The 22,939-nt window shown below is 39.4% G+C and overlaps 1 protein-coding gene across 2 annotated transcripts in view; it reads right to left on the bottom strand.

The window, feature by feature from the left end:
* The window catches only part of PDCD1LG2 (programmed cell death 1 ligand 2), a 58,975-nt gene that overhangs the window by 12,906 nt on the left and 23,130 nt on the right, over positions 1-22,939 (bottom strand). For both annotated transcript variants that reach the window (XM_010365085.2, XM_010365084.2), the window contains exons 3-4: positions 21,237-21,542; positions 7,216-7,485 (exon numbers count right to left, since the gene is read on the bottom strand). In XM_010365085.2, coding sequence (XP_010363387.2) covers positions 7,216-7,485; positions 21,237-21,542 — 576 coding nt within the window. The remainder of the gene's footprint in view (positions 1-7,215; positions 7,486-21,236; positions 21,543-22,939) is intronic.

Genomic DNA, 22,939 nt, shown 5'->3' with positions numbered 1-22,939 from the left:
TGGCTAGCTCTGTGGAGCATTTACTCCACACCAGGCCCTGTTCTAAGTGCTCTGCACCTATCAGCTCATCCACTCCTCACAACCACTCTGTGAGGTTGGCTCTGCTATGATCCCCATTTCACTGCTGAAGAAAGTGAGGCACAAAGGGACTAGGAAGCTTTCCCTAAGTTACACAGTAAGTGACCCAGCTAAGATACAGCCTGGTTCCAGATTCTGTGCTTTTTACCACTCTCTCATATTATTTTTTGCCATCTATCTATCTATCTATCTATCTATCTATCTATCTATCATCCAAGCATCTTTCTTTCTTTTTTCTCTTTTTCCTCCCTATCACCCTTCTCCTCCTCATCCTCTCTCTCTTCCCAGTGGCAAAATCTCTCAGCCCCAAAATGTCTTTCCCCCACTGACAAGTACTCACAGTGCTTAGAATATATACCATTAGTTGTTAAATTTCAAGGATTAACAGGATCCTTTTGAGAAAAATAGAATATCCTATGTAGTGTTAATATATTAAACCCAGTCACTCATGCCTTAGTGTGAATTACTACAGTTGACCCTTTGCCTTGTTTCAGTTTTTCAAGGCCTCGGCACTGAGGAAAGGATGAGTTTAGTACAGGGGTGGATCAGAAGAATAATTCTGGAGGCTGGGGAAAGCCTTATAGAGTCCTCTGGTGTGTGCAGATTAGAACAAGGGCTCCAGATTAACAAAAGGCAGGGCTGGAGGAGTGTTCACCTACAGGGAAATGAAAGGGTGCCCAAGTTAATTTGTGCCCTTTTCAAAAGCTTGAATTTTGCCTCATGGAGTCATTCACATGGAATAAACATGACAGACTGGTACAGGAAAAACTGGACAAAACTGCTCAGGAGGAAAGGCTCAGTCCTCCCAACTTCCCAGCCCTCAAACCCCACCACCTCCAGCACAGTGCTATCTGAGAACATGGATTGTTTTACTGGAGAAGGGATTAGACATCATTTAGTCTGAGCCCCTCATTTGAGAGTTGAGGAAGTAAGTCTCAGAGATGCTAAATAATCTATCGATCATCACTGCTAAGTAAATGGCAGTGTCAGGATTGCAAACCCAGATCTATCTGACCCAAAGGTCAGCCCCCACAGATATTTGTCTCCATCCAAAAGACTGTGATTAACATTAAGGAAGGAAAAATAAGGAGCCTTGCTCATCCAAATATTGGATAATCCATATTGATTACAATCTGCTTCTTAATTTCTAGGAAGTGCTTAGTAAGCACTTGCTGGATGTGAGTCAAGGAGAACTGGGCCTCTCACTGTCCCCACAACAGGAGAGGTCCCTACCTCAGTGTCTTTATGCAAACCCTTGTCCTGTGTAGGTTCCCTCACAGTCTCTCCCATGTACAGAAGCTCTACTCATCCCTGAAGACTCCAAAGTTGAACATCCAGTAGGACATCAGTATACTTAGACTGTATTTGGAGGACAAAGGCCTTATCTAAACTACCTGTGAGTCTTCTCTAGAGCCAAGCAACAGCTACATGAAAAGTGTCAATATGGAATTGTTGCACTGAATTGACTGTCTTTTAGTCCACCTAGCCTGATCCTCCTAGTCATTTGTTACCTTGTGGTATACTGCTGGTTAATCCATTCTTTCTTTCAACTCTCATATTAGGGAATTAGCTGGACACATGGCTTCTCAAGCCTACCTGTAGTTAAGTGGGCCCAGCTGTGTCATCTAAGTTCAGGCTAAGAGAGTGAGTTTTCTAGGTTTTCATCTTAAAACATTGAATGTGTCTTCCACCACTCATTTACTTTCTGAAGGTTGAAACATGGGTTTGGCACTGACTGAGCTGTGGCAATTTTATACGGACAACATCCTGGAGAATGGCAGAGCAACAGGATGAAAAGAACCTGGATCACTGAATGACTCTATGGAACATAGCTACTTAGCTGCTCTGAACCACCTGAGTGTTACCTGGAAAGAAATAAACTTCTGTCTTTCTTCTCACTATATTTTGAGGTCTCTTCATTATGGTAGCTTAGCCTGTATCCTAATACATATTCCTCTAAGTTGTTTTAAAATCCTTGCATACTCTTTTGATATTTTATTCATTTATTTATTCATTTATTTTCTATTTATTTGAGACGGAGTTTCACTCTTGTTGCCCAGGCTGGAATGCAGTGGCATGATTTTGGCTCACTGCAACCTCTGCCTCCTGGTTCAAGTGATTCTCCTGCCTCAGCCTCATGAGTAGCTGGGATTACAGGCAACTGCCACCATGCCCAGCTAATTTTTTGTATTTTTATTAGAGATGAGGTTTCACCATGTTGGCCAGGCTGGTTTTGAACTCCTGGCCTTAAGCAATCCACCCATCTCAGCCTCCCAAAGTGCTAGGATTACAGGCATGAGCCACTGTGCCTGGCCAATAATTGCATACTCTTAGCAATGATATAATGAGGCAGATGTGTGACTTTGGTTATTTTGTTGCTGGTATTTGTGCCACAAGCTAGAATATCATTTGGCTGCTCTGACCTGGCTGTCCACACAGTCTGGTAGCTGGGATGATGGAACTGGTATTATCTAAGATGAAGTCTTCAACCCATCAACCCAACATTTGTTGAGCACTTATTATGAACACAGCACTCTGCTTCTGCCTTAGTGTAGAATGAAGAAGACTTGTGTGAACAGTGAAAATACATGGAAAATAAAATAGCAATTAAAAAGGCAACCATAGTTATAAGGCAAACAAATGGTCCAGGTGATAGGTCTCAAAATGTGGGATGAGGGAAAGACTCCCTTGTGCCCTGGAGTGACTGAGCTGCCCCAGAGAGAGGGTGGGCTTGGAGCTGGTAGAGAGAAAAATAATGATATTTATGTGGACAAACCTGAGCAAAGAAGGCATGGAGGTAGAAAAGGTTCAACCACGTTCAGAGAGCATGTGGTGAGGAAGGGATAGTTAATGAAGCAGAGGATCCATGTCAGTGAACAGTAGGACAAACATAAACCTGGGAAGGATGAGTAAAACCAGGTTGAGAATTTCTAACTAAACAAAGATTTCTCCATCTCCCTGATGGCTGCATTTATGAGTGATACCCTAGGAGATTCTGAGCTCTGATGAAGACCCCACAGGTCTCTCCTATGGTTGTTGACTATTTAGTCAGCCATGTTGGCTCCCGTGGAGAGAGCAGGGTGGCCATTTTACTCCACTGTTAACTTCTCACAGCATAAAGGCTTTCAGAGAAATGGTCAGTCTGCCTTTTCACTTCTCTACCATGCAGAACAAAACGCTGACATAATCAGTAGTGTAAAGGGTGGACTCTCGTTATTTCTAAATTCATCTTATACAGGCCCCTATTTCCCTGGAGAGGTTCTTATATAAAAAGCGTCTTTCTAGAAAACTACAATTCATCCAAAGTACTGGCCTACACTTAACCAGGCAGAAAATTCCACGTAACAAAGGACAGTTGAGTAAACAATTCCAGGGAAAAAAAAGTTATCCTGGGATTGCTCATATTTAATCCTCCTTAGGGGTTTTAGCTTTAGTATGAATTAGTTAGAGTTCATCTTTCATGAGGTGAGAAGTCTGTGGTCTTAACCATGATATAAAGAGAGGTAGAGAATGTCGAAAGACCAACTTGCATAATTCATTTTTTTACCTGAAGTTGGTCCTAAAATTGATGGATTTCTAGTTTCTTTCTTTACCCTCCCTACCTCCCCTCCTCTCCTCTCCCCTTTCCTTTTCTTTTTGGGAGACAGAGTCTCACTCTGTTGCCCAGGCTGGAGTGGAGTACAGTGGCACAATTGTAGCTCACTGTAACCTCAATCTACTGGGCTCAAGTGATCCTCCTGCCTTGGCCTCCCAAAGTACTGGGATTACAGACATGAACCACCGTGCCCAGCCTCTAATGTTTTGATTTCAGTTAAGGTCCTTAGCATTACTTCTATCTTTCTTTCTAAACTAATAATTTAGTTGTAAAGAAGCTGGGCTAATTTTAGTGTTGGCATTGGGTACTAAACTGCGGATAGGTAGGGAAGTGGAAAGAGGGGAGAGATGACAGTACATCTAGCTGCCTCTGAAAACTGTATCAGGGAATAATTTTTTCCAGAAGAAAATGCCAGGAAAGTAATGATGAGATGGGTATTCAGTCACTGCAAAGTTCTTAGAGTCTGGCCTGTGGATCAGTGTCACTCCATGAAAAAAATTAATTTTAATTTGGGATAAAGCATCAGATATCTCTGATGCCTCAACTCATACTATGTCTGCCTCACCCCAACTGTACTTGATGGTGGTAGTACTGTGCAAGGTCTAATTCACTTCCTCCTGATGACCTCCTCAAGCATGTTCTGTGTCTGTACCAGGGCTATCCCAATGCTGTAGGTTGGCCCCTTTCACCATTACTTCCAATGACTCACTTATAGAAGTTCGCTCAACCCCACACATTTAGGCTTTGCTGGATCAAAGGTCTGTCTGGCTTCCTATGGGGAAGTCTAGCATCTAAAGCTGTGCTACTGGTCTGGCCACCTAGAGCTCTTAATATTGGCAGACCAGTGAGCAAAGAAAAAAATTACCATACTGGTGGAGTAATCAATCTTGATTATCATGAAAATCTTGAACACTGCTATATAATGGAGACAAGGAAGAGTATGTCTGGAACTCAGGGGTCCACTGATTCACTGGTTCTTTTTACTTCCATATCCAGTGATAATGAAAAGATATTTGCAACAACCCCAGTCTGTTAAGGACATGATGATCAAAAGCTCAGATCTCTTCGGGTCGTAAGTCTGGGTCACCCTATCAGGCAAAGAAACCATTCTATCTGAGGTGTTGGGTGAGGGAAATCTGGAATGTATGGTGGATGAGTGAGACATCAAATATCACCTGTGGCTTGGGATCAACAGCAGCAGCAGGAACTGCAGCTTGTTCCACAAACTGGTGTACATTAAATCTTTTGCAGAGATTGTGGCTCCCTCCCAGCTGGAAGGCTCAGTGACAGAGCCAACTTAATGTAAGGCTTGAATGGATTTGAACAGTACAAGTGGGGACTCTGAAGTCCTGCCTTATTTCCTCTCAGCCCCACCTTTCACTTCAGCCAGCTGGGGTAGAATTCTGGGTGGGCTTACACTCACTTCAAGGTCAGTAATTCACCTCAAATTGGATACTTTTCTTTCTGCTCTGAGACTTTTCTGATGCGACGGATGCTGGGGAAAGCTCACTCAGCCCACATGCATGTCTAGCCCAGCAGCAGAATGGAGTTCATATTCCTATCAACCAATGGACGTGAAGCAGATGAACAAGTCCTTCCACCTGAAATTCTTTGAGTAGATATCTTAGGAGGCTATCTACATGCTGGTCCTTGAATATTTGAGTTTCTGTTGCCCACACAAACAACTTTGATAATATACTCTTACATTATTCTCTCTTAAACTCCTAAATCTCTTGTTTCTGCCCTCTTGGGTTACCAGTTAAATACCTGCATGCCACACAAGTCCTTATCATAGGCTCTGTCTTACCCTGCTAAGACAATGGGCAAAATGTGAAATACAATGACAATATAGTGAATTTTCTATAAAGCCAAATTGAATCAGTACTAGGGACTGTCCTTTATTCTGACAGTATATCTCAGTAGGATAGATAAAATGATGGCTCTCTCCAAAGATATCCATATTCTAATCCCTGGAATATGTGAATATGTCACCTTACATGGCAAAAGGAATTTTGAAGATGGACCTTGAGATGGGAAGATCACCCCGAATAACCGGGGGGATGCAGTACCTAATGCAATCACAATGGTCCTTAAGAGGTGGCAAAGAGAAGCAAGCTAGTTAGAGAAAGAGATGTGGCTGATCACAGTGGCTCACTCCTATAATCCCAGAACTTTGGGAGGCCGAGGCAGGAAAATCACCTGAGATCAGGAGTTTGAGACCAGCCTGGCCAACATGGAGATACCCCATCTCTACTGAAAATACAAAAATTAGCAAGTCATGGTAGCATGTGCCTGTAATCCCAGCTTCTCAGGAGGCTGGGACAGGAGAATTGCTTGAACCTGGGAGGCGGAGGTTGGAGTGAGCCGGGATAGTGGCACTGCATTCCAGCCTGGGTGGCAGAATAAGACTCCATCTCAAAAAAAAAAAAAAAAAAAAAGAGAGAGAGAGAGTGAGAGAGATGTGGTGACAGAAGCAGAGGGCTGAATGATGGGGTTGCTGCCTCTGAAGATGGAGGGGCCATAAGGCAATGAATGCAGGTGTCCTCTAGCAGCTGGAAAAGACGGGAAAGTGGAATCTTCCCTTAGGGCCTCTGCAATCCTGCTGACACCTTGATGTGAGCCCAGTGAAACTCAAGTCTGGCTTTCTGGCCTCCATAAGTATCAGGTAATAAATCTGTGTTGTCTTAAACTGTGAAGTTTGTGGTAATTTGATATAGGAGCATTAGGAAACATATGCACTTGGTGATGAAATTACCTGTCTCTTGCAAAATGATTGTGATACTAGGTGTTTGTTGTCCTTACTTGGCAGATAAAAGTTGTTATTTTCCCAAGATTGTTTGAAATTCTGCTGGTGTATGAAGATCAAAAGTATGGGATCCCTTCCAAAAATACCCAGCATAGCCAGTCAAGGCTCTGAAGGATTTTGTAAGAGACCAAATTTCTTGGAAAAACCCCATAACCAGCTGACTGGCAGCAAATACAGCAAAGAAATATTCATTCTGCTGGCTCATGACACTGTACATGAGTCACAGTCATTAGCTATTGTACTAGATATTTTCTGTTTCCTGTCCAGATCTGTTCTATACACTTCAACACTGCTCTGAGTCCTGAGAAGTTGACTTTTATGGAATACAACAATGGACCCTTGTATTCTCTGACTTCTAGCAGGGTTCAGCCAATGGAAGGCACTAGCAGGAGATTGGAGGGTGGGAGGAGAATGAGGTTGGGGTATTCATTCATCCAGCTTCCACCCTTTGGAGTTGCTGCAGATGGCAGCTTCCCTATTCTGTAGCTACAGCTTCTGTGAAATGGGGCTTTCCCTACAGTTGCCTTCTGATTCCAGTAACTTCTCCAACAGTGGTAATTACTCTCCCAATATTGAAGCCCCAGTGTTCTGCACTATCCTTTGTAGTTTCTACAAATGCTGATCACACCTTCATAAATAGTCCCTTTATTACACTCTCCTCCAATCACTGGAGTGTGCCATCTGTTTCTTGCCTGAACCCTGACTGATAGACCTAGGAAGTGGGGGCAGCTCTTACTTTGAAGGTCAATGCTGGCCAAAGTAAGTTCCCTCACTTGAGCATTCCAGAACACACAGCTGAAGTTTCTGCCAGGGTGTGGCTTTAGGCGCAGAACACTGGTGACCTGGTAGAGGCCTTCAGGGGTCCTGGAGTGGCTGGTGTTGGCAGGAACGCTGATGTTTGGCCAGGATACTTCTGCCAGAGGATAACCTGTAGCCTGGCATGTGAGCTCTACCTCATCTGTTTCTGGAACCTTTAGGATGTGAGTGTTTATTTTCCTGTAGGAAGCTGGACAATAGAGAAGAAAAAGAAATAAGACTTTATTTTCTGATTCCTATAGAGCTTGGTACTTAATGCCATGTGAAATGAATAAAATTATCACTATCAATATTAATAATGGTTATCATTTGTAAACACATTCTATATCCCTGATATCATGCTATTATCCACATGTTGAATTATTTAGTTCTTACAATGCAATAAAGATGGCATCGTTGATATTCCCAATTTTTGTGCAGGGTAACTGAAGATAGAGAAGTTGAGTATTTTGCTTATAGTCATAGAGCTTATAACTGGTAGGACCAATATTTGAACATTGGAATTCTGATTCCAGATCTCAACAGTGGTCTAAGCTACCAAAATTTGTGGCTTCTTTCTTATAGTGCTGTAAATTATTTCACAATTGGGGGCCAGAAAGAGGATGGAAAAATAAAAATCAGTAGATTACCCACTATCTCACTTTATTTGGTACTTTTTCCAGACATCTTCAGTCAAAAATTTACTTTTTACTTCCTCCTTTCCTCAGTTTTCTTTGAGATTAAGAAGAGAAAAAAATAAAGACCTAGATAATGTCTATAAATAGTCAAGAGTTGGGTATATTTATTCTGCACTTCTCCCTAACACATATACATACATATACACAAATACACACAGTTCATGCACACACATGCTTCTTTGCAGTATATGCAGAGTGAATTAATAAGATATGGCTCCCTGCTCTCAAGAAAGCTGAGATCTAAGTATAGTCATTTTGGAAAATAGTATAGAGGTTCCTCAAAAAACTAAAAATAGAATTACCACATGATCCAGCAGTCCTATTTCTGGGTATATATCCAAAGGAATTGAAATTAGTATGTTGAAGAGATACCTGTATTCCTATGTTCATTTCAGCATGATTCACAATAACCAAGATGTGGAACCAACCTAAATGTCCATCAACAGAGAATGAATAAAGAAAATGTGGTATATATACACAATATATATATGGAATACTATACAGCCCTTAGAAATAAGTAAAATCTGTTATTCATGACAACATGGATGGAACTGAAGGGTATTATGCTAAGTTGAATAAGCCAGGCACAGAAAGACAGATAATGTATGATCTCGTTTATTTGTGAAATCTATAAAAGTAGATACCATAGAAACAAAGTAGAAAGGTGGTTATCAGAGGCTGGGGATGGAGCAGATGTTGCTCAGTCTCAGAGTGGAGGAAATATAGTGATCTATTGCCCTGTGTGATGACCACAGTTAATAATAATGTATTCTGTATTCCAATTTGCTAAAAGCATGAATTTTTTACATTCTCACCACAAAAAAAAAAAAAAAAACTTGGTGATGTGATATGTAAACTAGTTTGATTTATTCTTTTTTTTTTTTTTTTTTGAGACAGAGTTTCACTGTTGTCACCCAGGCTGGAGTGCAACAGCGTGATCTTGGCTCACTGCAACCTCCACCCGCCAGGTTCAAGCGATTCTCCTGCCTCAGCCTCCTCAGTAGCTGGGATTACAGGCACCCGCCACCATGCCTGGCTAATTTTTTCTATTTTTAGTAGAGATGGGGTTTCACCATGTTGGTCAGGCTAGTCTCGAACTCCTGACCTCAGGTGATCCACCTGCCTCGGCCTCCCAAAGTGCTGGGATTGTAGGCGTGAGCCACCGTGCCTGGCTTGACTGACTCTTTCTATTACCTATACATAGATCAAAACATCACATTGTACCCCATAAATATACATTATTGCCAGTTAAAAATAAATTTTAAAATTAAAATAAAACTTTATAACTTTATAAAAGCTTTAAAAATAAATAAAATAAACATGATATTCTGAGAGACTAGAAGCCACAAGAACCTACCTTCCAGTGGTCTTAGATAATAGCTAAAAATAAACAAATATCAATACGATATGCAGTTACCAGGCAGTGTGGAAAGTCACCTGTTGATTTTTGGTGAGAGGAAGAGGGAATGAGCACTGGCTTTCATTAGGTAGGAAATATTCCTTTAATAAATTAAATTTCGATACAATTTTTGAAGTAAGGATAGTCTTGAAGTAAAGGCAGAGGTGTGATACAACTTTTTTCTCCTAAATTGTTGGAAGTATAAATGGGTACAAACTTTGTGAAAAGCAATTTCACATTGAAAATAGTGGTAACAACCATGTGAAAACCATCTGATGTGTATGATTTACTTATTGTTTTCTATGTGTTGAGCTTTGTGCCACGTCCTTTTACATCCTGTGAAAGAGAAGGAATGTTCATGCCCTTCTTCACAATTTTTGCCCCTCTGTTCCCCTCCTGTGTTGTGGGTCTCAATGTTAAGAGTTGACAATTTGATTCGTTGTAGCAAGCAACACTCACTAGATCTGGGTTCACTAGAGAGCAGGGTCACTGCACAGTGAAACATCCACCAGAACCTGCATGCACTTGGGCTCTCCCTTGAAGTTCTTGTCTCCATGTGGTCAGCACACCCAGCTGGGCCTGCTGGTATGTCCCAAAAAGCTCTGACATCTTTCCCCTTAATGTGTAAATATACATAATACATATAATACATTATGTCATTTAAATGATATGCAGACCCTATGAGGTAGGTAAAATTCATATTCCTATTTTGTAATGCATTTTGCATTGGAATCACTATAAGAGGATGTGTCTCCGTGTAATTGCAGATGTCCAGGGATGGAGCAACATAAGCAGGTAGAGGAATATGCTCTGGGGTTCTTAGAAGCACCCAGCACTAGTAGAAGATGAGGCGATTCAGGCACTGAAGCAGTCTACTGAAGGACTTGACCTGTTAGACTCACCAGTCTCCTTGAAGCCAAAACTTTGGCCTATCTTTCACAATCAAACAGTACCTGAAGTGTGCATTTCGAGTACTCACTTTATCTGTCATTTTATGTTATTTATCTACACTTATTTTCCCTTGGTTCAATGTCTTTTGTAATCATTTTATATGATCATACTGTAGATTATTTCTGTAAGCTCTCAAGTCTTTTGGGGAATGAAGTAGAACAAGAACAGGAACAGAGTACTATAGGTGAGGGTCCGGTCCACTATTGCAGGTGGCTTGGACTAAGAAGCTGATCTTGGTGTCCTGGTTGAGAAGTGATTTCAGAAGTAGGGATGCCAGGAATTGGGAGCTTGCCTGAGGCTTTGACTTGGGATACATGAGAGAGCAGATAGGGAGACATAGAGAGAGCTCTTCGGCTACAAGAATCAGCAAGGTTTGGGGAAGGGACAGGAGCCCACATCCTACATTTTTGCAGTATCAGAAATGTCTCCACAGCCTCTTTCTTATTTGGGAGGTGGCGGAAAAGGAATCGCTTCCCAATGGAGAAGCTGGACTGAGGGTGATATTCTTAGGAAAAGATGAGTAAATTTTATAATTTAAGAGGTGGAAGTACTCCAGAAATTCAAGTCATCTGACTTATTGCTCAATGAAAAACACCTTCTACAGCAATTCTCCTAGATAATTGCTTTGATGAATGTTCCACATACACTTGAAAACAATGTGTATTCTTCAGTTGCTGGGTGTACGTTCTATATACCATATGTCAATTAGGTCAAGATGGCTAATTGTGTTGTTCAGATTTTCTGTTTTCCTAATTGTTCTATCAGTTATAATAGAGATGAGTTGAAATCTCAAATGTAAATGTGGATTTGACTAGTTCTCCTAAGTCTGCCAATTATTGTTTAATATTTGAAGCTATCCTGTTAAATGGACACACATTTAGGATTGTTATATGTTTAGAACTCACTTTTTTATCATTATGAAGTGTCCCTTGTTATCTTTAGTAATATTTATCTTCTGATATTAGTAACCTGCTAAATAATTAACTTTTGCTTGAAAACATCTATGAATGGAAACTCCTACTTCCTCTAGAAGCAGTCTTTGCCATGATTATACAATAAGCAAGTTAAACTTCCATTGGAAAGATTTTCTTCATGCCCAAGCAAAATTGTGCCTCTTTGTAGCTTCTACCCATTAGTATTTGTCTAGTTTAGTAACACAACATATGGTAAGCACCATAGTTAAAAACAAGAGTTCAGAATCTAAGCAGTTTGACTAGGCTTTAGCCAAGGGCTAGTTATACGACCTCTTAAACCCTCGGTTTTCTTGTTTATGAAATGGATACAGCAATACTTATCCTTAACAAGGGTGTTAAATAAATAAATTAGTTAGATGTCTAGAACATAACTCAATTAGTGTTAGCAATTATTGTAGGTAACCCTTCTGGTATTTGAAGATAACTAGAAAGACTCCATCTAGTCTTTTCAACCCTAAGTAAAACATGCCTACCTCCTTTAACTGTATCTCACAAGACACAGTCTTCAGACCCATTTCCAGATAGTAGTCTTTGGGTATAGTTTAGTTTTGCCAAGTTCTTTAAAAAGGATACTGTAACACAATCTATATTCTAGGTATTATCTAAGCAGCACAGATATCCAGGGTTTTAATGTAACCTAAGGTCATAAGATCAGTTTTGCTAAATATATGATCTGCTGCTCAGTTAAGTTGGCTATATCCTTACAACCTCAATAACAGACCCCTTAGCACTTGCAGATTGTCTCCAAGTTGACTCAAGACCATCAACCAGCCTTCGTTGTCCCTGACTCAACAACCACTAGCTGTTCAGTCTGTTATAGATCTAGTCAGCTGTGTTATTATCCCACCTTTTACCACCTTATACACAAGGTGTGTGCTTTGTGCATCCTGGGTCTGTTTGCCTTCAGATCCATCTCTCACTTTTTCTTCTCTGCTCTGTGTTGCAGGAAGGCAGATTCCTGTGGCCTGTATAGCCTAGGCACATGACAGCCAATAGGAAGCAGGACAGGAACACTAGAGGATGGATGGGAGGGAGAAGGGAAGGTATTTCTCCCCCATGCTCTATACTTTTGTGGCCTCTCCAGCAGAAAATGCATCTCTTCCCTGGCTCCAGATACCAATGGACAGGCCCATCGGGTTCCAGTGTCTGTCAAGTGACTTTAATGCCTGGGCTCCATTAACCCTGACTTCCCCCTTTTCCCTATAGCCCAGTGGAAGGAGCAGCTTTCTGCTATTGCTAATTTCTGAATTGCTTCCCTGTTCTCTGTTTGGCTTCTTAGTCTCCCTCGTTAAAAGAATTACTATTATCTGCTTTAGATTTCCACAGGTTTAAATGGTTTCTGTTTCCCTGGTTTGTTCTGGCTGTCTGACAGATATGTTACAAGCAATGCTGTAATTTCTGAAATAAAGATGAGCTGTGTACATGGTAGTATCTGTTTTATAGTCATAATGACAGTAAATAAATGGAAAAATGTAGTTTTATATGCCTTGGTCTTAGAGGATCTATGCAAGTTTCTAGTAATCAGTTAAATCTTTTAGGACTGCTTTCAATTCATCAGTTAAATTGCCTGAAAAAGAATAGCAGGTTAACAAGTTTGTAATTCCCAGGAGCTTTTCCCCCCTTTGAAATTCAGGGCATTGTTTTCTTTTTTAAAATAATTTTCTTTCTTTATTTTTAAAACATGTATTGTTTTACTCCAATGGCTTCCCCCTACTGCAGGCAGAGCTCAGAACACTGTTTTCTTGACTCCGATTTTCTTATGCCCTTCTGCTTCCCCAAGAGAAAAAAAGACACTGAGACTTGACTCTTCTAGCAAATGCTTTCCTTGGGCCTTAGAGGCTTAAACGTGCAGTTGTCTTTTCACTGCTGACTTGCTTCTCTTTGACTGTTTCCTTCCTCTGCCCTTGTTTTTTTTCCTTCTTAGGGTGAAGGCCCTTTTAATGGAGGTCATGCCGCCTCCTTCCTGTACTTGCTGAAGTTGAATGCTTGTCATTCTTGGGCCTTTTTTGTTGGTTTGAAGTACTTTTTTTTAAAATTTATTTTTTATTTCAATAAGTTTTTGGGGAACAGGTGGTGTTTGGTTACATGGATAAGTTTTTTTTCTTTGTTTTTTTGGAGACGGAGTCTCACTCTGTCGCCCAGGCTGGAGTGCAGTGGTGCGATCTCAGCTCACTCTCAGCTCACTGCAACCTCCGCCTCCCGGGTTCAAGCGATTCTCCTGTCTCAGCCTCCAGAGTAGCTGGGATTACAGGCGTGCGTCACTACGCCTGGCTAATTTTTGTATTATTAGTAGAGATGGGGTTTTACCATGTTGGCCAGGCTGGTCTCAAAATCCTGACATCAGGTGATCCGCCCACCTCGGCCCCCCAAAGTGCTGGCATTACAGGCGTGAGCCACCGCGCCTGGCCATGGATAAATTCTTTAGTGGTAATTTTTAAGACTTTGGTGCACCCATCACCCAAGCAGTGTACACTGTACCAAATGTGTATTTTCTTAATCCCTCACCCCCACCCATCCTTTACTCCAAGTCCTGAAAGTCCACTGTATCATTCTTATGCCTTTGCATTCTAATAGCTTAGCTCACACTTATGAGTGAGAACATGCAATGTTTGGTTTTCCATTCCTGAGTTACTTCATTTAGAATAATAGTCTCCAATTCCATCCAGGTTGCTGCAAATGCTATTATTTCATTCCTTTTCATAGCTAAGTAGTATTCCATGGTGTGTGTGTGTGTGTGTGTGTATATATATATTATACATATATATGTATGTATAATATATATACCACATTTTCTTTATCCACTCACTGATTGATGGGCATTTGGGCTGGTTCCATATATTTGCAATTGCTGATTGTGCCACTATAAACATGTGTGTGCAAGTATCTTTTTTTAAATAATTACTTATTTTCCTCTGAGTAGATACCTAGTAGTGGAATTGCTGGATCAAATGGTAGATCTACTTTTAGTTTTTAAAGGAATCTCCACACTGTTTTCCATAGTGGTTGTACTAGTTTACATTCCCACCAATGGTGTAAAAGTGTTCTCTTTTCACCACATCCATGACAACATCTATTATTTTTTTATTATGGCCATTCTCGCAGGAGTAAAGTGGTATCACAGTGTGGTTTTGATTTGCATTTCCCTGAGAATTAGTGATGTTGAGCAACAAGCATATGCTTGTTGGTCATTTGTATATCTCCTTTTGCGAATTGTCTATTCATGTCCTCAGCCGATTTTTTGATGGGATTATTTGTTTTTTTTTCTTGCTGATTTATTTGCATACCTTGTAGATTCTGGATATTAGTCCTTTGTCAGATGTATAGATTGTGAACATTTTCTCCCACTCTGTGGGTTGTCTGTTAACTCTGCTGATTATTTCTTTTGCTGTGCAGAAGCTTTTTAGTTTAATTAAGTCCCACTATTTATCTGTCTTTGTTGCATTTGCTTTTGGGTTCTTGGTCACGAAGTCTTTGCCTAAGTTAATGTCTAGAAGGGCTTTTTTGATGTTATCTTCTAGAATCTTTATGGTTTCAGGTCTTAGATTTAAGTCTTTGATCCATTTTGAGTTAATTTTTTTATAAGGTGAGATATGAGGATCCAGTTTATTCTTCTCCATGTGGTTAGCCAATCATCCCAGCACTGTTTGTTGAATAGGGTGTCCTTTCCCCACTTCATGTTTTGGTTTGCTTTGTCAAAGATCAGTTGGCTGTAAGTATTTGGCTTTATTTCTAGGTTCTCCATTTTGTTCCATTGGTCTATCTGCCTATTTTTATACTAGTATTATGCTGTTTTGGTGACTATTGTGTTATAGTATGGTTTGAAGTTAGGCAGTGTGATACCTCCAGGTTTGTTCTTTTTGCTTAGTCTTTCTTGCTTTGGCTATGTGGGCTCTTTTTTGGTTCCATATGAATTTTAGGATTGTTTTTTCTAGTTTTGTGAAGAACTATGGTAGTATTTTGATGGGGAGTGCATTGACTTTGTAGATTGCTTTTGCCAGTATGGTCATTTTCACAATATTGATTCTATGTATTCATGAACATGGGATGTGTTTCCATTCGTTTGTGTCATCTTTGATTTCTTTCAGTAGTGATTTGTAGTTTTCCTTGTAGAGGTCTTTCATGTCCTTGGTTAGGTATATTCCTAAGTATTTTATTTTATTTTTGCAGCTATTGGTTGATGTTGGTGTATAGCAGAGCTACTGATTTGTGTATGTTAATTTTGTATCCTGAAACTTTGCTGAATTCGTTTACCAGTTCTACGAGCTTTTAAGATGAATCCTTAGGGTTTTCTAGGTATATGATCATATCATCAGCAAACAGCAACAGTTTGACTTCCTCTTTACCAATTTGGATGCCCTTTATTTCTTTCTCTTTGAGTGCTCTGGCCAGGACTTCCAGTACTATGCTGAATAAAAGTGGTGAAAGTGGGTATTCTTGTGTTGTTCCAATTCTCAGGGAGAATGCTTTAAACTTTTCCCCATTCAGTATAATGTTGGCTGTGGGTTTGTCATAGGTAGCTTTTATTACTCAAGATATGTTCCTTCTGTGCTGATTTTGCTGAGGGTTTTAATCATAAAGGATGCTAGATTTTGTCAAATGCTTTTTCTGGGGCTATTGAGATGATCATGTGATTTTTGTTTTTAATTCTGTTTGTGTGGTGTATCACCTTTATTAACTTGGGGATGTTAAACCATCCCTGCATCCCTGGTATAAAACCCACTTGATCATGGTGGATAATCTTTTTGATATGCTGTTGGATTTGGTTAGCTAGTATTTTGTTGAGGATTTTTGCATCTATGTTCATCAGGGATACTGGTCTGTAGCTTTTGTTTTTTGTTATGTCCTTTCCTGGTTTTGGTATTAGCGTGCTACTGACTTCATAGAATGATTTAGGGAGGATTCCCTCTTTCTCTATCCTGTGGAATAGTGTCAATAGGATTGGGACCAATTCTTCTTTGAATGTCTGATAGAATTCAGCTGTGAATCTGTCTGGTCCTGGACTTTTTTTTGTTGACAATTTTAAAGGTTACCATTCAATCTTGCTGCTTGTTATTGATCTGTTTATAGTTTCTGTATCTTCCTGGTTTAATCTAGGAGGGTTGTATATTTCAGGAATGTATCCGTCTCCTCTAGCTTTTCTGGTTTATACATGTAAAGGTATTCATGGTGGCCTTGAATAATCTTTTGTATTTCCGTGATATCAGTAGTAATATCTCCATTTTGTTTCTAATTGAGATTATTTGGATCTTCTCTCTTCTTTTCTTGGTTATCAATTTTATTTATCTTTTCAAATAAACAGATTTTTGTTTAATTTCTCTTTTGTATTTTTTTGTTTCAATTTCATTTAGTTATGCCCTGATCTTTGTAATTTCTTTTCTTCTGCTGGGTTTGGGTTTGGATTGTTCTTGTTTCTCCAGCTCCAGGAGGTGTGACCTTAGATGGCCTATTTGTGCTCTTTCAGACTTTTTGATGTAGGCATTTAATGCTATGAACATTTCTCTTAGCACTGCTTTTGCTGTATCCCAGAGTTTTGATAGGTTGTATCACTATTATTCAGTTCAAAGAGTTTCTTATTTCTATCTTGATTTTATTGTTCACCCAATGATCATTCACTATTCAACTTCCATGTATTTGCATGGTTTTGAAGGTTCCTTTTGGAGCTGATTTCCAGTTTTACTCCACTGTGATCTAAGAGAGTACTTGATATAATTTTGATTTTCTTACATTTACTGAGACTTGTTTTTTGGCCTATTATATAGTCTATCTTGGAGAATGTTCCATATGCTGATGAATAGAATGTATATTCTGCAATTGTTGAGTAGAATGTTCTGTAACTATCTGTTAAGTCTATTTGTTGTAGGGCATAGTTTAAATTCATTGTTTCTGGTTTGAAGTACTTCTGTAAGCTTCAGCGCATTCCTGGTGTTGGCTCTTCCCATTCCCCTGACCTGCCCAGGCCTTCAGGATGGTTTGGCCCTTGGTGTTCTTGTTTTTAGTGCCTCCTCTGTGACCCTGTCTGGAAACCTTTGCACAGACCAGTTCTCAATCCCAGCTCCTCTGAGAGACCCCTGGGTTCCTGGGGCCTCTCTGTTCTTTGGCCATGCTCCCGCCCCTTCCTCAGATGGATTGCCCCCAGTAATGTAGATGCCACTTGGCTTTTCAGAAACCACAGTCCTTTATCACTGTCTCTTTCAGAATCTCCAGTCATTCCACCTCATAATTTTTTCTGTCCTTTTCAAATTAACTCTTTTTACTATATTTGATGTGATTTTCTGCCCAGACGTCAATGAAGGTGCTATAAACAAACCCATTTTCAAGCTTTATGCCATGGATCAGGCATTTTAAGATAAAAACATGTCCTTCTTCTAGTCCTGCTTCATTCATGGGAACCCTCACTGGGGCCCCAGATCTATCTTGCTTCTTATAGAGACCCTGGATCAGGGTAGCCTACTCTTAGTGATGGTTTTCTACTTTTTTATTGCTTCCTCCTAAAATCATTATGATACAGTATGCTCTTCTCACCTATTAAGTTGATTCTTAGAATTTTTCATAGGTTTCTATACTGGAAAAACATATAATGTTCAGCATCTTACGAATTCTTTTAGTAAAACAATTATTTTACTCTTACATATGTATTCAAAGGTGTCTAAATATAAAATGTTATCTTTTATATACAACATCATCCTTGAAAAATACATAAAAATATTTAACAACAGTATATAGTTTCAAATAGCTAGAAGGAGGACATGGAATGTTCTCAACACAAAGAAATGATAAATATTTGAGATGATGAATATGCTAATTACCCCGATCTGATCACTATCCATTGTACGTACTGAAACATCACTAGGTACCCCATAAATACGTACAATTATTGTCAATTTAAAAAAAGATAAAATACATTTCACATATACCCAAAAAAAGGTCTCAAAAGAAGGTGCACATAACTTCAGATTTTTTTCTACTGTATGTCTGTCATTGCTTGTAATCATGTTTTCACAATAAACTTAGTTAATGTGTCAATTTCTAAAATATATGTACATAGTACAATATAGTTTCCACAAGAAAAAAAATGCATCTAAAACAATATTACATATTTTAAATAAGCTCTTACAAACAAAATAATACGTATGAAACAGGCTGGAATAATTTCCTGTGTTAAAAAAGGGGAATGAGACTGGAAAATGTGGACAGAAAGAGAATAAATAAATAAGACAAATAAGAGAGACTTTTTAAAGTAAGGAATCTAATGAATTCAATTCCCTCTAAGTAAAAATAAATAAATTATTAAATGAAAAAATTCTTCTCTGTCTAAATTGTTTCTTTTCATTCATTGAACCTCACTTCCAATTTCACCTTCCCTACAGAATTTTGTCTTAATGTAACATATTTTTGTTTGACAGATTTTGCATTGATTATTGTTATATGTCTTTACAACAAAATATTTATAGTTATTGAAATTAAAACTTTTCTCTTGTGACTATGAAGCGTTGAAGTATTCAAGGTTTTCTGCATTGAGATCTAATTTCTATTATTATTAACACATATTTGATCAAAATGTAAAATGTTATGAATATTGATAATTATTAAACATGAAAGATGAAAATTTATTGGAAATGTGTCTCTTAATAAGATGGATATGGCTGTCTTTTTCAAATTATTCATGAATCTGAAGAAGCATATGACATGGTTGGAATGATTCTATATAATAGAATTCAGCATCAATTCTATTTCTATTTTTCATTTTTTTGTAGCTTATAAGGGCTAAGGAATCTTGTTTGTATGAGTAAATCAATGGGAATGGTAGCAGATTTGTTATAGCAATGTCATTTCATTCTTTGACCTGGTTTACATGGCAAAAATTACTCATTTTTGATTATCAGCTATTAACTTTATAAGAGTCTCCTTCAATGTTGTTGAAAGCAGAAAATTTGATACCACATTATTTGCAAAAGGGTTTTTAGTCATAACAGTTCCATCAGGTGTCAATGTTCCCAATCATTCTTTTGTTTAACACTATAGAGGGTTTTACACCCTGGGACAATGGACTATATTAATGATGAGTAAGTGGTAGGCTTACAAGAGGAAGTGTTTCAGGGGAATCCCAAGAGCCTTGCCTGGCATGCACATTCTCAGGCTCGTCAATTTTGGGAAGGAGTATTTGGGGAAGATGAGGATCTGGAAACTCACTTCCTAAAACTGCCTGTGCCCATACATCCCTTGAAAAGTCTTTGTAATCCCCAAATATCCCAGTTTGATGACCAACACTATAAGGAACAAATCTCTCCACAACTGAGAAATCCCTGGTCTAGGTAAGGAGTAGGCAGGGTGCCTCCCCAGGAATGAGAGACAGTCCTCAGCTTGAGAGAATGGGCAGAAGGCCTGGCCCATTAATACAGCGTTCAGATAGAGATCAATAAACACAGAGGTGGTGATTTAGGGTTGCAGATATTTGAGTACATCAAGGCATCCCAAGAATGTACAGCCTTACATTAAGGGAACTCAGACTAACTTCAGTATTCTAGAGTTCCTTCCAGCTGCTGCCTGGATGTAGGAAATGCAATAAAGATAGAAAACAGTTACATCTAGGCTAATGGCTTTCCTGGTGACTCATGGATGGTTGGATGGTTAAGGTGTGAGGAGGTCACTGTCCCTGTAACAACTGAGGGTCTTTTAACCAACTCTGTGGACCCTTATTATATGCCAGGTACCATGCTCAGTTCTTGATATTCATTATCTCTCTCAATGTTGACAAAAATCCTGTGTGGTTGGTACCACTATTGTTCTTCTTCTACAAATAAGCAAAATGTAAGGTTATGAAAGACAAAATAACCTGCCCAAGGACAAGGGTGAACACAAATTCATCCTCATGTCCAGTCCCTCTAGTTTGTCCTTCTTTGTACCAGATCATAAAGTCACACACTTCTGCCAAGGTTAATGGTTTTTTGGGGCCAAAACCCACAGACCCTCTAGAAGACAGTATAGACCATCTGAGGTCCAATGCGTGCGAGGGGAGAGGCCAGAGAAATATTGGCATAGTGTATCTCGGAGCACTCAAGCCAATGAACAAGCAAAATCCATTTTTTATAGTTGTCATATGTCTTTCCCCAAATCACCTTTTCTAGAACAAACAAGAGTGTGAAGATTCTCTTTATATTTAGGGTTTTGACTTGTGCTGGGGGGTGCAGAGGTCCCTGAATCCAGAGGAATAGGGACAGCTATAGACTTCATGGGACTCTCTTGGGCTACCCACTTCCCTTCACTGGATCTCAGCTACTTCATCTGCAATAAATAGGGCTTGCATTTGAGCAGTGTTTTCCAAACTTGTAACTTTTTTATGATCCAAAGTAAGAAAAAAAAATTTATACCATGAGCCAACACACACACACACCCACCTCAGAAATTAGTTTTACAGTACTCAGTACTACTCTGTGATGTCTTCTGATCTACTCTATCTATTCTCTTCTATTCATTATTTTTTAAAGGGTGGGAAACATGCATCTGGTTGCTACTCACTAAATTGATATTTTAATTCACTAATGGGTGGCAAACCATAGTTTTAAAAACTCTGGATTCAGGCTATAAACTATTGAAAAAGAATACCTTAATAATCAAGTCAGGGATGTTCCATGGGAGAACTGTGAATTAGGCAAAGTTTATTTTTCAAACCCTCCCACATTTCAAGGACTAATTTTCCTGGCTTCCTCCAGTCCCATTTTATTCCTATAGCTCCTACCTCCTTTCACTTGTACTTCAGCTGCTTTGTACTCAGATGTCAAAAATTATTTCCGAGCAGATGCTTTCGTTTTCTCTGAAATAGCTGTCTCCTTAAAAGCAGCCTTCTTGTTTTTGCTTGAGCTACCTTTAATGGGTTTCTGTGACTTGCAGGTCCTCTGTTGGAGAGATGCTTCCATGGATTCTAGTCCTTGACACCACTCACCTTTGACTTTCAGAGTCAGGTACTTGTAGTCCCAGGCAACCCCATAGATGATTATGCATTGGTACTGTCCTTCGTCCCTCACTTGGACTTGAGGTATGTGGAACAAGGCCTTCCCTAGGGACAGCTGCTCCTCCAGCAAAATGGCTCTTTCACGGTGTGGGGATGTATCATTTTCCACCTTTTGCAAACTGGCTGTTATTGCTCCAAGGTTCACATGACTTCCAGTGTCAAAGTTGCATTCCAGGGTCACATTGCTGCCATGCTCTATTATGTACAGTTCCTTAGGGACTGTCACTGTGAATAAAGCTGAAAAGAAAACAAGATATTTTGCCATTGTCTGCCTTTACTTTACATTCCAGTTCTTACAAAGTGTGACCTGAGACCCATCTCACCCCCATTTTCCAAAAGGCACCTGTCATTATCTCGACATTCCCTTGGCGAATCCTTTCTCTCCTTTGCCCTGTCCATCTGGGCAAGAGGGGGATTCTTGACCCGCTGATCTGAGGTAGCTCTCTCCTCCAAACATTCCCTCCTGGGGACCTGACTGCCCTTTGCTCCTCTCTGGGCACCCCAGCAAGAGCTTCTGGTGGACAACACTGCTTGCTCTCAGAGGCCTCTCCCACCTCCAGTCCCTGACCCCCGAGCCCTACAGTCATTCCAGGTCGTATGTCATATAAGAACAAAATGCTTCCTTACGACTTCCCTACCATCAAGGTCTGAGCTCATGTTACTTAAATACCTTCACATCCTATTCTCCAGGTTCATTTTCCTCAATCCATATTGATTAATTTATATATTTTCCTGCCAAATATCACTTCCTCTCACCAGTGATGGTGATAATAACTATTACTTGTTGAGTTCTTACAATTGTCAGACACTCTGCTAACACATTGTCTCACTGAGTCTTCCTAGAAGCCAGCAAGGTAGGTAATAATATTCTATCCTTGTTTTTCAGAAAACAAAAATGAGGCACAAAAAGGTTAAGTAACTTGCCCAAGATTGTACAGCCAGAATCAGATCAGGTATTTCTAACCACCACATCATACAAGTCCACTGTAGATGCTTTCTATTTTCTAACAATAAAGGGAAAGGAAAAATGGAACTGATATTTAATGTATACCTAGTATGTACCATGCCAGGCACTGTACAAGAACTTTTACTATATTGTTTAATACTGAAAACATGACCATGAAACATGTTTTGTCATTATGGTTATATAGTTGAGGAAACTGGCTCCAAGCAGTTCACTTCAGGACATGCATTAGTAAAGTTAAAATCCAGAGCCAGTCAGATGTTTGACTTCAAAATCTGTAGTTTCCACTCAGTGTTTACCAAAATGTGAGGGACACGCCACTAGAAGTATGTAAGATGATTTTAGATGAGGCAGAATCAAAGCCTAAATGGAATTAAATTATTCAGAGAGGAATTTATTCCCTTTTCAATTATATTTTAATCCTTCAATTGTATATAATTTGCAACTAGACTTCCACACCTCTAACACTGGCTATTTTTCCTTTTAATCAAACAGGAATCTTCCAGGTAGATAACAGTATCTGGGTAGGATTTGATAACACTGCTTTATTTTCATTGCATTTATTTTTCTTCCTATTCTCTATTTACCCGTGCAAATGATACTTGTTTTTGATCTACCACAGGGGTATATGGTTTTATTTTTTAAAAGTTGAATTGATCTAAATAGTTCT

Source organism: Rhinopithecus roxellana, chromosome 16, assembly GCF_007565055.1.
Source record: "Rhinopithecus roxellana isolate Shanxi Qingling chromosome 16, ASM756505v1, whole genome shotgun sequence".
NCBI lineage: Eukaryota > Metazoa > Chordata > Mammalia > Primates > Cercopithecidae > Rhinopithecus > Rhinopithecus roxellana.
Note: the sequence above shows the minus strand (reverse complement) of the source record. Positions and strands in the feature narration are given on the sequence as shown.